The sequence below is a fragment of the Poromitra crassiceps genome (genome assembly GCF_964638095.1).
Source record: "Poromitra crassiceps genome assembly, chromosome: 1".
NCBI lineage: Eukaryota > Metazoa > Chordata > Actinopteri > Beryciformes > Melamphaidae > Poromitra > Poromitra crassiceps.
In genome coordinates, this window is record NC_139623.1 from 82281928 (window position 1) to 82296447 (window position 14520).

The 14520-nt window shown below is 42.6% G+C and overlaps 1 protein-coding gene and 1 long non-coding RNA gene across 3 annotated transcripts in view; one reads left to right on the forward strand and one right to left on the reverse strand.

The window, feature by feature from the left end:
* LOC310780467 (adapter molecule crk-like) overlaps positions 1 to 13795 on the forward strand; it is a gene marked incomplete at its 5' end in the record, with an annotated part of 40062 nt that extends 26267 nt beyond the window's left edge. For both annotated transcript variants that reach the window (XM_083641047.1, XM_083641046.1), the window contains one exon: positions 13590 to 13795. In XM_083641047.1, coding sequence (XP_083497173.1) covers positions 13590 to 13724 — 135 coding nt within the window. In that variant the 3' untranslated portion in view covers positions 13725 to 13795. The remainder of the gene's footprint in view (positions 1 to 13589) is intronic.
* On the reverse strand, positions 2104 to 3012 carry LOC310780484. The gene is made up of 3 exons (XR_014552929.1): positions 2694 to 3012; positions 2417 to 2488; positions 2104 to 2237 (listed from the first exon to the last, which is right to left on the reverse strand). It is a non-coding gene; the product is annotated as an uncharacterized lncRNA (long non-coding RNA).
* Positions 13796 to 14520: the final 725 nt, after the last annotated feature.

A 14520-nucleotide genomic window follows, 5' to 3' on the forward strand; every position in this document is an offset into this window, starting at 1 on the left:
CCTCTACTGCCCAGGCAGGAGTCTCTTCCACCAGCCGTCCGACCTCTCTCAACACACGGGCCTCCATGCCCGCCAGCATCGAGCTGATCCCCGCCGTCAGCTCTCCTTTCCTCCCGTTCACCGATGGCCATTCTCCGCGCACCATCGCACGTGGTTTTAGCAGCTAGCAGTTAGCAGTTAGCACCCCTGGTAGCTAACTTACTAGCGCTAGATCTAGAGCCAAAAAGCCGCACCACCCGTCTCTTTTGCCGTTCCTTCTCACCCTCTCCCCTCTCGGCCGAATCAGAGGCGTTACCGCTTTACTTGCTGACACCAATGTAACAAAGTGGGTATTTGTCCAAGGAACTGGAGACTTGAAGTTGGTACAGGCTCTTTATTCTTGTCTTCTCAATATAGCTCCTAGCAGCTAGCTTCACTGCTAGCTCTGCAACCACCCGGTCAGCTCGCCCACCATGGCCTGACTGGCCTCCGCCCCGGCCGCTGGTCACATATATCCCCTTCCCCCTAGGAACACACCCACACATATCAGTTCCTAGCCAAGCACGGAAACACCCCAATACACGTAATTACCCGATACGCTACATTATACACCCCACCGGTGGATGTGTGTTTCTCTTAGGGTTTCCATTTAATTTAATTTAATTTTGTCCAATATTCAAATATTCCTGAATTGCATTTTGTGTTACAAATAAGTATTATCGGCCGCCTCAAAGCCTTCTGGGTAATATCAAACAATAGAGAGGCAAAGTGACCGCCTACGCCTACTTCCTGCTTCAGCACTGTACCAGAGATTTTCATCTGCCATTTATTTTCCCATGCACATTTTGTAAAATGCTTATAAAAAGTTTTACTGGTTCAAACCAAACGGTACAGATATATTTAAAAACAGGGGAGATCGCATAACATCTCACTGGGACCAAAACGTAAAAAAGAATGCGTGTTTAAAGAAAATATCTTTTCGATGTTTTTTTAAGTTTTGGTCAGAGTGAAATGTTCTATGATCTCTCCCGATTATAGCGTTAGCTGAACCGTTTGGTTCGATGAAGTAAAACGGTATGCTGGTGTTTGGACTGGGAGAGCCTGGTGACGCTTGCTGGGTATGCTGGCGGGGGGAAATCTTCCACCTCCAATGAGCCCTCTGAGGAGGCGTGTGAGCTGCTGTCACTGTCTGTCTCCATTCTGTCCAGCTTGCTAGATGTCTGACAGTGTCAGACAGTACTATCTTCCCTCTTCTTCCTCTTCGCGTTTTCTGGCAGATTGCAATCCAATTGCAATTGTATACCGCCACCTATCTTCCCTCTTCCGCTCGTGTGTCTCAAAGAGCTGTCTCGTCACATCCTCACCTGATTAATATTTTTATAATTATTTAAGAAAATTAAAATACTAATAAAAATAGTTTTACTTGGTCAAACCAAGGGATTTAACTATGTTTAGAATCAGGAGAGACAACATTTCACTCGGACTGAAACAAACAAACAAAAACCTTTTTATATACTGTATATACAGGGTTTGTATGGTCATGGAAAAACCTGGAAAATCATGGAAATTTTAAATACAATTTCCAGGTCATGGAAAAGTTTGGGGGGAAAAGGAAATCCCCAAATTTCCAGGTCATGGAAAAGTTTTGGGGGAAAATGAAATCCCCAAAAGTTTTGGAAAATTAATGGAAATTGGTTTAATAAATATTTTCATGACGTTCATTTACACTGAGTTTAAAATAATTTGCATGCAATTTGCATGCATGCATGCTTGCAAGCCCTGCTGCTGCAGCTTGATTGGCTGCCTTGCTGTATTTCCGTCTTCAATTGGTCTACCGGTAGTTAGATTTTGTCCCCTCCTCTCTAGGGATGGGTACCGTTCACATTTGAACCGATACCGGTACGGTACCGGTACCTGGAATTCGGTACGGTACCCAAAACGGTACCATTTTCGGTACTTTACACACTCTATTAACAAAAAAATTACAGTTGTAAAAAAAAAAAAAAGTCCAAACTTCTCAATTTCAACATTGTTCTTTATTTAGCACATTATTTATTTAGCACCAGACAAAATAAAACTCCTCCCTACAATACCTCCCTACCTCTCCCCTCCCAAACCAAGAGTTGTAGCAGCAAGGTTAGTTTAGTGGGGTTGGGGAAATAGTACTTGATGTCCAACACAGCTTCCAGCAGGGCCTGGTCTTCATCTTCAAAGAGCTCCCCAAGTGCTGAAAGTTTCTTCTGTTTATTGAGTGGTATCTGAAAATAAAAAAAGGCATCGTGATTCATCAAGCATTATTTGTGTTATCAATAGAAAGAAGTGTCAGTGCTATGCACATCTTAATAGAAATGACAATTGATTGTTAGTAACATAGCTTAGGCTACACTATGAATAACACACCCATTATCACTCGTCATTATGCAAAATAATAATTTACCTGAACCATATCCACCGCTGAGAAGAGGGTGAATCGTGTCCTCCTGTGCGGCTGTCACTGGCACATGGTTACCTAGCAATGAAAGCAAGAGTGCAACGTTAAATAACACGTCTCACGGTCGGTGATACGAGCTGATGATAATTATTATAGAACGTTAACAACGCTAAGCTATAAAGCTAACTCAGCCAAGAAGACAGTGAAAAGCCCTGTTATCTAACAACCACAACGGCAGTGAAACAACTTATCCAGCTAACGCTAGCAAATTAAATAACGTTACCTGATGTTGTAGAAGTCGATGCCTCTCTCAAGTTCCGTCATCATCCTCCTGCAAGACTTCAGCTAACGTTACAGCTGACGAGCTGAGGAGGTGGCTAACGTTAGCTGCCGTGCGGTGTCTGCTTCATTCACTCAGGTTATCTAACACGTTACAGTCTTCAGCATTTAGCTAAATACATCTTGTGTTTGACCATGCTTCCTCAAGTTTGAGGTGTTTCCCTAGTCAGCTTTGCAATTCACATCACAAATGTTGCAACCAGTGTTGTCTGAGTCTATCTTGGTAAAGTGTAGCCACAGCTTTCGGCTGGCCCTGTTTTGCTTTCAGGATCTTCAGGTAGAGTGACGTATTGACGTAACGCGCTCTCCCGTGTTGCCTTAAGGTTCCGTCGGAATTTCTATTTTACCCACTCTCTTTCTATTACTCAGTTGCGTTCAAGTACCGAAATTTGGTACCGTTCGTTTATATGTGAACTGGTACGGGGCAGTACCGACGTATTTCGGTCGGTGCCTGTAAAAGTACCGAGTTCGGTACCCATCCCTACTCCTCTCGTCTTGTCGTTCGCGATGTCCTGTCACGGTATATAAGCTTTGATAACACTGATTATTGTAGTAAAATGACATGATGGCTGTGCATCATCAATAAGCTATATCAGCATAGCAAGTATTCATTGTTATAATAATCTACAGTTGGTCAGTGCTCAAAAGCAGGCAGGAACAGGTTGGTCAAGTGAAAGTGGATTCCTGGATTTAGAGTCAACCACAAAGCATTTTAAGCAACCTGAATTCCTGCAAAAGAGTGAAAGTGAGTGATTAAAATTAATAAACTACTGACCTCAGGCTCATTTAACTTGACAAGATGCATTTACATCAGAAATAAGTTGAAAGCAGTGATTGATAATCGATGAAATCTAATGATGTTTTTTCTGCAAATTGCATCATTGGGAGGTTGATTCTGGCACTCAATATTAGATCGTTTTTATATCAATATTGTGCTATGACAGTAGATATTGTCTTAGATGTTGGATATGGTAATATGGTGATACGGCATAAATGTTGTATTTTCCTGGTTTTAAAGGCTGCGTTACAGTAAAGCCGTTTTCCCACATGCGCTTTGTACCGCTAAATGACCGGAACGTGGTCTAATGCCTGCATGTGGGAAAGTCGTTGTGCCGGTATAAGCGCGACCCCGTCGTCGCCGACATGTCACCAGTTTCGAGCCAGTCAGAAGAGCGGTATGCTCTTAAGGGCACACAAGTGGGAAACGGCTCCAGTCATTTTCCGCGACAGCGGTCCTTCAATCATGGGCGAGGTGTAGCCTACACACGTTGCTTAATGTTCCAGCGGGCATAATCTAATCATTCGCGCACATTAAAGCAAACTGGCGAAATGATCTTGTGATAGCCTAATAAGAGCAGTATGTCAGCTTGCTGATTTCCGAAGGCGAAGGCAACCCCGGACACATCAAACGAAGCCAGTCTGGAAAAAGTGCTTGAACGCGACGCAGGTGAACGGATAAACATCGAACCAGCAACTATTTCTCTCAGACACGGATCCCAACTTCTTCAAAGTGCATCATCTAATCATTCGCGCACATCAAAGCAAACTACTTCCACATTTCGCTTCCTGCATTTGCTTTCTCTACATACATACAAGCTCCCCCCTCCCCCTGCCCCCCAACATACAGGCAAATTCGCTGCTAGATTCCCATATGCGAGCGTGAAGGTGTGAAGGGAAATTCAGGGAAATTTCCGATATTGACTTACAGGTAATTTTCCGGTACGCATGTGGGAAAACGGCTTATGTGAAGTGTAGACTAGTGACATTTTAAAATAGAATGTCATAACTCACTCACTTTTTCATGTATGCACTGAGACTTCACAAAATGTTTGGTCATGGAAATTTGTTTTGAAGTCATAGAAAAGTCATGGAAATCCATTGGTCAAAATGTGTATGAACCCTGTATATATATATATTTTTAATTTGTATTAACACGTTCACTGCCGTTGACGAGTCAACTCGTCAAGCAGAAACCAACGGTTGACTGCCAATGACGAGTCAACTCGTCAAAAAAAAAAAAAAAAAAAATTTGACGGTGGGACGTACCTTTTACGTCTCCTATAAAAATATGGGAGCCACCGAACGTGTACAACCCATTCCACCGACCCACTAAGTGGCGACAGTGCTCTCCAGACTAGAGAAAGCGAGCCAAAACTGCAGGGAAAAGCGTGAGGAAACCATTCTCATACTGTAGAATGGTTTGGCGAAAACGCTTTCGCGCTGGTGCACAACGGTGGCGCACAACGGTGGGGGGTTCCAAAAATAGACTGGGTGGAACACACTTTGAAACACGCAGCATAAAGCCCAGAATCGCAAAAGCTTCATCAAAGCTCTCAACCGAAACCCCAAGAAACGAGCGAGCCCCATCCAGGCTCGCCCGACGAGGGGCCGCCAGGCAGCAGACAGGCAGCAGAAACTCGCTTGTGACACACCCGCTGCAGAGCCAAGGACGGAGGAGGAGAACGCCCACAGAGGGAGGAGTTTGAAGGAGAGGGGGGTGCGGGTGCTGTTATGGAGGAAAATACTGTTCAGAACAAATTGTTTAGATGTCTGATGTCTTTGATGCCAAAAATAAATGGTTAAAGTGACTGTTCTATCGAATTTCACAAAAAGGCATTTTTCTCACCTTTCATTTTCAGACGCTGAAACCATGCTGTATTCAACTGCTAATGCCTACATAACTACTAACTCTACAAACTAACTCTTTTAGACAGAGAAAGCACACATTCTATTAGTTCTTTTGAGATATTTTGTGTTCACAAAATCCTAACAGAAAAGAATCCTCGGCTCTTGAAAGATGAGCCAGAATCCTCAAAAAAAAACCTTGGCAGAAGCTACCTACAGTAAAAAAAAAAAACTGTTGGCAGTGAATGTGTTAATTAGAAATTCATAAAAAATCGATACGTGGATCAATGCCCCCCACGTCTCCTATAAAAATATTGGAAGTATTAAATGTGTATAATCTATTTTACCGACCAACTAAGTGGCGACAGTGCTCTCCCGACAGAGAGAAAGCCAACCAAAAACAGCCGCGGGAGCAAGCCATTCTCAAGGAAATGGCTGGGCGAAAACGCTTTCGATTTCTCACACACACACACACACACACACACACACACACACACACACACACACACACACGCGCGCACACACACGCACTCGAGTACCTTTGAGCATAAATAAGACCAGAATCGCAAAAGCTTCATCAAAGCTCTCAACCGCCCGTTTTACAGTAATCCAGACTAGGGATGGGCATTTCTAGCAAAAACACTATTCGAAATTCGCTGGCCAAATTCGAATTTAATTCGAAATTCGAAAAAAAAAAAAAAAATGTAAAAAAAAAAAAATTTAATTTTTTTTTTTTTTTTGTGAGTGAAATGTTGCATTGTCTCCCCTGATTCTAAGTCTACGGCTTTATTAATTAATATAAAAAGCTTCTGCTGTGGATTTTTAGCTCAAACAAGCATTGTACCACTGAAGTAAAGAACATGTTACATGACATTGACATTTTCGAAAATAAAAAACAGTTTTGACAATCATGAGTGGTTCATTAAATATTTAGTAGGCTCAGGTCTGAGTGCCAAAGGGGTGCCAAAGTCACCCCCTCTCCCTCTTCATGGGATTTCATCCGCCATTCATTTTTCCATAAACCTTGCTTAAAATGCTTATAAAAATTGTTTTACTTGCTCAAACCAAGCGATTTGACTATACGGTACTTAGAATCAGGGGAGACAATGCAACATTTCACTCAAATTTTTTTTTTTTTTTTTTTTTTTTTTTTTCGAATTTCGAATTTCAATAATAAAAGTCGACCTTGATAATAACAACGATTATTCGAAAATTCGAAATTCGATGCCCATCCCTAATCCAGACTCGCCCGAGAGCCGCCAGCAGCAGCAGCAGCAGCAGAGCGGAGTAGGCTACGCCTCAAGATTGGAAGAAGGGGATCGCGAAGGAATTTCTCTCCCGTGTCTAACCCCCCCCCCTCGCCTCTCCTCTCCTCTTCCCAGCTCCTGCGATTCCATTCTCTTTTTTTGGGATCTGTGAGGCAACAGAAACTCGCCTGTGACAAAACACTGCAAAGCCACCAGAGACACACCTAAGGAGGGAGGAGTTTGGAGACACACACACACACACACACACACACACAAACACAATACAGTATACAGACTTGCCCAAGGGCACCCATAATCACAGGCACGTGAGGTGGTTCTAAAAATCCATTTATCTCAAAACTCTCTGAAAATCTCTGAAACCATGCTGTACTCAACGGCTAATATCTACATAACTACTAACTCTACAAACTAACTCTTTTAGACAGAGAAAGCACACATTCTATTAGTACTTTTGTGAACTTTGTGTTCACAAAGTCCAAACAGAAAAGAATCCTCGGCTCTTGTAAAATGAGCCAGAATCCTCAAAAAAAACCTCTGGCAGAAGCTAACTACAGTATTGAAAAACGGCTGGCAGTGAATGTGTTAAAATAATAAAGCCACTGAAAATCTAATTGTATTATATAGAGGTGCTCCGATTGATCTGCACGCAATCTGTATCGGCCGATTTTGACCTCAAATATTAGGGGTGTCTCGAATCTCCAAATCCACGATTCCATTTGACTTTCGATTTTGATTCTACATGTAGAATCGAATCGTGACCTTAAAATCGAAAGTCAAATGGAATCGTGGATTTGGATATATATATATATACATATATATATATATATTTATTTTTTTCACAGCACTGACGGCTATGCCTTTGTTAGATTCAAGTCTTGATTTACAGCAACATATCATTGGTTTTATGCCCTGCTATATTGTAATTTATTTACCACATTAACTCATTCACCGCCAAAGACGTCTTTGACGTGTTATCAGGAATAGCCATCCACGCCAAAGACGTGTTTGACGTGTTTTTGTTTTTATTAGTGCAGCGCGTAGTTCAAAGACTTCCCCAGCCTGTGGCATGTTATCAGGTCCCTAGCCTCAAAGACAAACCGACAACACGTTATCAAACACATACCGCAGCTGTTGTTTTGAAATGAGCAGGAGCAAAAACAGAAAACAGAGAAACGCGCTTCCTTGTGCAGAGGAGAAACGCCATTGAAACACCCCTCGGCGCGCTGCACGAGCTGATCGGCTTGCTGCGGGGCAGCGGACATCGATCCGCGGTAGTCAAACCCATGACCAACATGATCGATCCTGGTCCCTGGACCCCGTTCCTGTGTCCCAGCCCGAAAGAGAGTGAGGAGGAGGAGAACAGCAGCCTCGCCACAGAAATGGCTTTCACACAGAGCCAAGCAGCACGGCCACTTTCCTGTCGAGGGCGAGGAAGACTGGATTCCAATGCGACAGGACCCGGATGATCTCGCGGTAAGGAGTGTGTGTGTGTGTGAGACTACACTGATCTCTGCATTCTATTCTATGATCACACTCACTCACACTGAGTAAACTGTATTGTTGAATGTAAAAAAAGCACTTCATGTATATATATATATATATTTTTTTTGTCATTTGTGTCATAACGAATAATATTTACATGTCTGATGTCAATACAGTTCAAAATAAAAGAATTGAGAGCGAGTTCTGCCTGAGATTGTGTGATTTACAAAAATGCCATTTTCTGCAATTTCTCTTCTCAGAGAGACCTTTTTGGTGAAAACAGGGTGTATATAAAGGGCTATAAGTAGAGTACAGAACATGCTAAAAGCTCACTTTTTTTTCCTGGTGAACCCAGAGACGTACATCTTCATTTTGAGGTATTGCAAATCACTTTGGTGCTAATAGATAATTTACTGTGGGTCTTGAAAGATGACCAACAATTATGAAAATCTTTGGCCTGTGCTAAATATTGGCAGTCCTAAACTGGCCATGAATGAGTTAAGGCCATATATATGGTCAAACTTAAATTATTTATTTAAAGTGCAATAATAAATCCATCCATCTCCATATTATAACTCTGTATGAAAATAACTCACACTGCCATTCTGTCAATACCAAATAAATGATGATAAATAATTTGCTGGGATGTAGGCTATGTAACACAATTGGCAAAGCATTTCAGCACAATCAACAAATGATATAACTGATCGGACAACAAAGTAAACAAACAGTGGACATGGTCACTCTTTACACACAAAGTCTGCAATTGAGCACATTAAAAAAAATCACTTCTGCCAGTCATCGACACACCGGGATCGGAGTCTGACAATTTCGGCAATTCGGCCGTCATAAAAGTTTTCAGGACAGGTTCGGTTTTCTGCGTTCTTCGCATCAGTCAAAAGCCTTTTGCGAGCTGCTTGACCCGTGTGTCTGTGTTTGGGAGGGAGAGAGAGACAGAGGAGCGGCGGCTGAGCATAGAGGCAGGTGGAGGGGTGCTGCTCGCTCCACTCACTGGCCCCTCTCTGCTGCCTTTCCCCTGGGGAACGGCCCAGCCGCCCACGGCGCATCCCGGCTTTGGCGAGGTGAAGTCCACCTTACCGCTGCTGCGGTCAGCCCTGCTGCCTATCACCAACCTACTCATGTTGTAATGTGCCTACAGCAGAGGACGAATATTTGTCTCACATTGCCAATAGAACGGAATAGAGCGACAAACTTATCCACCTTATTTCTAGCGGCCATGATGCCTATGGGTTTTTCTTCCGGTGTGATCCTCCCAGCCTTGTTGCTGACAGCTTGACACCCGTCTGGGCGAACGGAGCAAATCACTAATCAGTTCCAGGTCGGCAAAAATCTCGTCGATAAATATCCCTTTAAGAGCGCAGTGCATCATGTGTGTAATCTAGGGCCATATGAAATCCGTTTTAATTTTTTCCAAATTCCATTTGATTTTTTCCTGAATTCCGTTTTTTCCGTTTTAATTGTTCTGAATTCTGTGTTTTGCTTTTTACGCTCATTTTACCATCAGAAATAGTGTCTAAAGGTGCTCTTATACTCGAGCAAAGCTCCGTGGGGGTGGGGCCCCGCGAGTCTCCGTGAGTCACCGTGTAGACCTCGCGCTGGGGGTGATGCCATTATACTCAGAAAGTGATCAGCATGTATTGTACAATGGTGAGAACAGCCCGTGAAAAGTCGCAATGAAACTCTGTGCAGTACTGAGTGCGCTTTCACTCTCAAACGACCGCACATCAGCACATGAAGGACTCACCAAACTTGTTTTTACTGAAAGCCGTTTTTACTTATCAGCCCTGATAGCCTATTCTGTGCTGCTTTTAATCTCTCTCAATAATGCTCTCAACACAACACATTTACTTGGTGAAATGACTACCACATGGGTCAAGAAATGTGACGAAAACACAGCTCAGTGTTCAGGGTTCAGTGGCTCGAAAGCGGACATGTTTGGAGAGAAGCCGTGCGCTGCTCGCGCTGTGAGGAAAAAAATGTCGCACCGCGCGAGTGCCCGACGGAGCTAGCGAATAACCACGCCCAACAAATTTACATAATTTGACGCGCCTGCCCCTCGCTCCACCCACGCGCCCTTCACGGCAGGGTGAGCATAATTCCCCCTTAATATGTGGGGATGAATAAATCTCCACAATTTAATAATATATAACAATCAGTTTACACAACAATGCACAATTTTTAACAAGTGATTCAAATCAGAAATACAGTAGATGACTGTACAAAACATTCTATATAATTTTTATGTTTCTAAAGTGTTTTTAAGCTTCTCATTGTGTGCTTCAAGTAAAGAAAAAACAACTGTGAACAAAACTTACTTCAAACAACAGAAAATGCTTCAAATACTATTTTATTTTGAAAGTTATAACAGGAAGTGGTGGTGTTTATCTTTGCTAACTTGAACGTCTTAACGTGAGTAGGCTATTAGAGAAAGAAGAAATTGTGTAAAAACGGCATGTGTCAACTGAACTGAGTAAGAATACACAGCCACAATTGAAACTTTTCCAGCTTCAAGAGTTTGCATGTTCTCCCCGTGTCCGTGTGGGTTTTCTCCGGGTGCTCCGGTTTCCTCCCACCATCAAAGAAAGACATGTATGTTAGGGTTAATACTCCTGTCAGTGCCCCTGACCAAGGTACTGGCAAAATATCTGGAGTTGGTCCCCGGGCGCTGCACAGTGGCTGCCCACTGCTCCTAGTTCTAGGAAGGTTCCTAGTAGAGGATGGGTCAAATGCAGAGGATGAATTTCCCCAAGGGGATAAATAAAGGATAACTTAACTTAACACATTGAGTGCCAAGGACGTCTCTGGACGTCCTAAAAAAAAGTAACGAGGAGTGCCAAGGACGTCTGTGGACGTCCTAAAATCATAATTCATATTATTCCATAATTCTGCTGTTTAAGGTCGTACCCAGCCAGTGAGCATGAATCCCTTCAAGGGATCACACGGCGCCACCTTAAAACTTTATACGGGAGCTGCGCCACCCACCTCAGATCCTTCACTTTGTGCAGGAGAAAACGGAGAACGCCGTGATCAGAGAGACACCGACGCATGCTGCAGCCAGCCAGAGCCACACAGATTGCTCTGTCCGCAGCCACAGTTGGCTGCGATCCGAGCCCACAACTGAGCTCCTCCGCCGCTGTCTATCCGCCTGCACACAGCCCCTCCACACGACCACCCGCCAGAAAGGCAGCCCGAAGCCGAACGGCTAAACCTTCTCCCTCAGTCCCGCCTGCCATTTCCTCGTTGCACTGAAATCCGCCCGGGGCAAAAACTGAGGCTGTGAAGACAGTGTGGGGAGGAGCCCGCAGCTCTGGGGTGGAGAGAGAGAGGGGGGGGGGGGGGGCACGCAGGCTGCACACAGAACCACACCATGTCACTACATCAGAAAACACCAGCCAGAGTCAGTGAATGCGCTTGAAATTAGAGTATTCATAAAAGTGACTTTATTTCGAAAAGTAAAAAAAGACAGCAGAAAACCCTTGAAAGTGCGCTTTTTTCAGAGGCTGTCATTTCATAATGGAACTGTCTAGAAACAAAATTTCTTCTTTGAAAGAAGTAGGAGTGCCCAATGTTTCATTAAAGTCCAACCCTGTTCATATAGCCCTAATAGAAAAAATTCTATAGCTGTTTTCAACTGAATGGAAGTGAATCTGGCACAGGCTCCAGACAATTTTACTGAAGCGCTGTGGCACTCAATGTGTTAACAGCAGTGCAGTAAATACAATATTCCTGGAATGTGAGTTTAACTAAACAGTTACATGTCCTCTGAATTCTACATCAAATAAAGACATTACTGTTTGTTTTATTTGGTATGTTACATACTTATTGGCCAAGTTATGTTCAGCCAGGGTACAAGGGCGTATAGGCGGCCATCTTTTCAAATCAAGTAGAATACCGTTTTAGGAAATGGCAAGCTGCAACAATAAGTCACGTTAAACCATGCGCAAATGCTAAATTAGCGCGTTTGGGAAGATAGGGCCTTCTGTGTTTTCCTCACGGCGATCTCCAATTTCCTCCTATACCAAAGCGCTCCTTTCCGACGCGTTTTACATCACAACGCATCAGAACGGAGCTGCGGAAGTTCTGCAGGAGAGGCAGAATCTGCTCCAAGGGCGGCTGTTATTGTTTATTTTTATTTTGTAAGTATGCATACATCCTCAGAGAATGCATTGAGAGTAGGGGTGTCACGATACACTAATTTCACGATACGATACACGATATTGGGTTCACGATAACGATACGATACGATATTTTAACAATATTCTTTTTAACAAAAGTAAATAATTTTCATGTACTTATTTATCATTTATTTAACCATGTGAGTCCCGTTGAAATCGAAACCTCTTTTCAAGGGAGCCCTGGGAAAATACTGGAAAAATAGTCTTTCATTTGAAATACACAAAATACAAAACAAATGCTGTTTTTGGAAATTGTTATTATAATAACTATAAAACAACATGGAAGATAATGCTTCTCTTGCAATAGAATGTGTCACACTGTCACAAACTAATTGTTTGTTGCATGGTGAAAGAAAAATAAAGTATACAATCTATTTCTTAAGTAACTCATGCTCATTGGTCCCTAAACTTATGTAATCTTATGTACCCCTTGAGCTGTTTTGCCATGCCAGTAGTAGTCTACCCCCTCACTCATGCGTGTTGATTCTGCTAAATTTGTTCTATTATTATTCAGGAGCAATTTTTTTTTTTTTTTTTTTTTTTTTATGATATAATTTTTTTCTGATGATACGCATATCGTGACGTTTCGATATCGCGATATATCGTGTGACGAAATATCATGACACCCCTAATTGAGAGCCTTAACAAGCCTTAATGACTTGCAGCTGGTGGGGGCGGAGTTTCTGCAAACAAGATCAGGAGCATTTTCTCCATGAGGTAAACACAGAGAGAAGGAAAAACACTGCCCATCTGCTTATAATACAGAGATTATATATAATACAAAGTAGGGCTGTGAATCTTCACTGGCCTCACGATTCGATTCGATTACGATTCAGAGGGCTTCGATTCGATTACGATTATCAATGCATCTCGATGCATCTTAAATCGATGCATCACTTTTTTTCCCCAATACATGATTTATCTTTTCTCACTTTCTTTTTTCTCACTGTGTGGCTACTTTTAAAATAAAAGTGCATTTGGAATTGCATTGTATTATGATCCAACTAAACAACTGCATGTACTTCCATTATATTTTATTTGATTATAATTATATATATATATATATTTTTTATAATCGATTTTTGGCATTTGTGAATTGATGCAGAATCGTGCACGTCCGCATCGCGATGCATCTTATAATCGATTATTTTTGACACCCCTAATACAAAGTGGATTGATTACCGGTAAAGCCATCCTTTAAATGTTAGCTAACTTCACTCTGCATTATGCTTGTTCTTTCATATACACATTTCTGTCACTTTTACCCAGGTGGGAGACATGGTGAAGGTGACCAAGATCAACGTGAACGGCCAGTGGGAGGGCGAGTGCAAAGGCAAGCGAGGTCACTTCCCTTTCACCCACGTCCGACTGTTGGAACAGCACCATCCTGATGACGAGAGCTGAGAAACACTGGGCACTCTTCTTTGGCCATTCGTCTCACAAGCACACAGTACGGACCTACGAGTCGCCGCTGACCCCGCCGATGACAGACGGGTTGGGCGGTCTATATCTTAATGCTATTTTGATAGAAGTCCTCACAAACGGCTATACACAAGTTCTCATACCCAGTCCATACTCATAAGAGTTTACACTAGGGTTAGGCTGATATATGGAATTGCCCGGATTGGGCCTCTACCCCCCCCCCCCCCCCCCCTCAAACAAAAAACTTGCGCCAGTCAGTATCATCCACTGCCGATATGAGCTTCCTCCCTGCTACAGCTATACAAAGTTTGTAAAAGCGGCAATGAGATTTTGGTTTAGTTTCATATTTTATTTATTAATTTAATCTGTTTTTTAGTCAATTCTTAATTTAAAGGCAGTAATGTATCCCAGTTTGACCCACCATTGAACGCAGCCCTACAAAGTGAAACGGCAATAACTGTGTGTGTAGTGAAGCACACAACCACCAGTTTTGTTGGTACAGAAGTGGATAATATATCATTTAGTAGCATTTATTGGCCCAATTTGTAATGTCAAATCTTAAGCAGGAGTCATGACTCTTTGACCTTAAAGACACAAACAGTAGGTAGGTATTGCTTTTTGCTTTTGTAGAATGGGTGGCCCACAATGCCTTGAATTTTTTAAATTCGTCTGGGGTTTAATGTTTTAGTGTCTCACGGTGGTCTAAATGCCATTTCCCACCCTGACGAGAACAACACCTGCGGGTGAAACACTGAATTAGAGATGAAACGTTATGAAA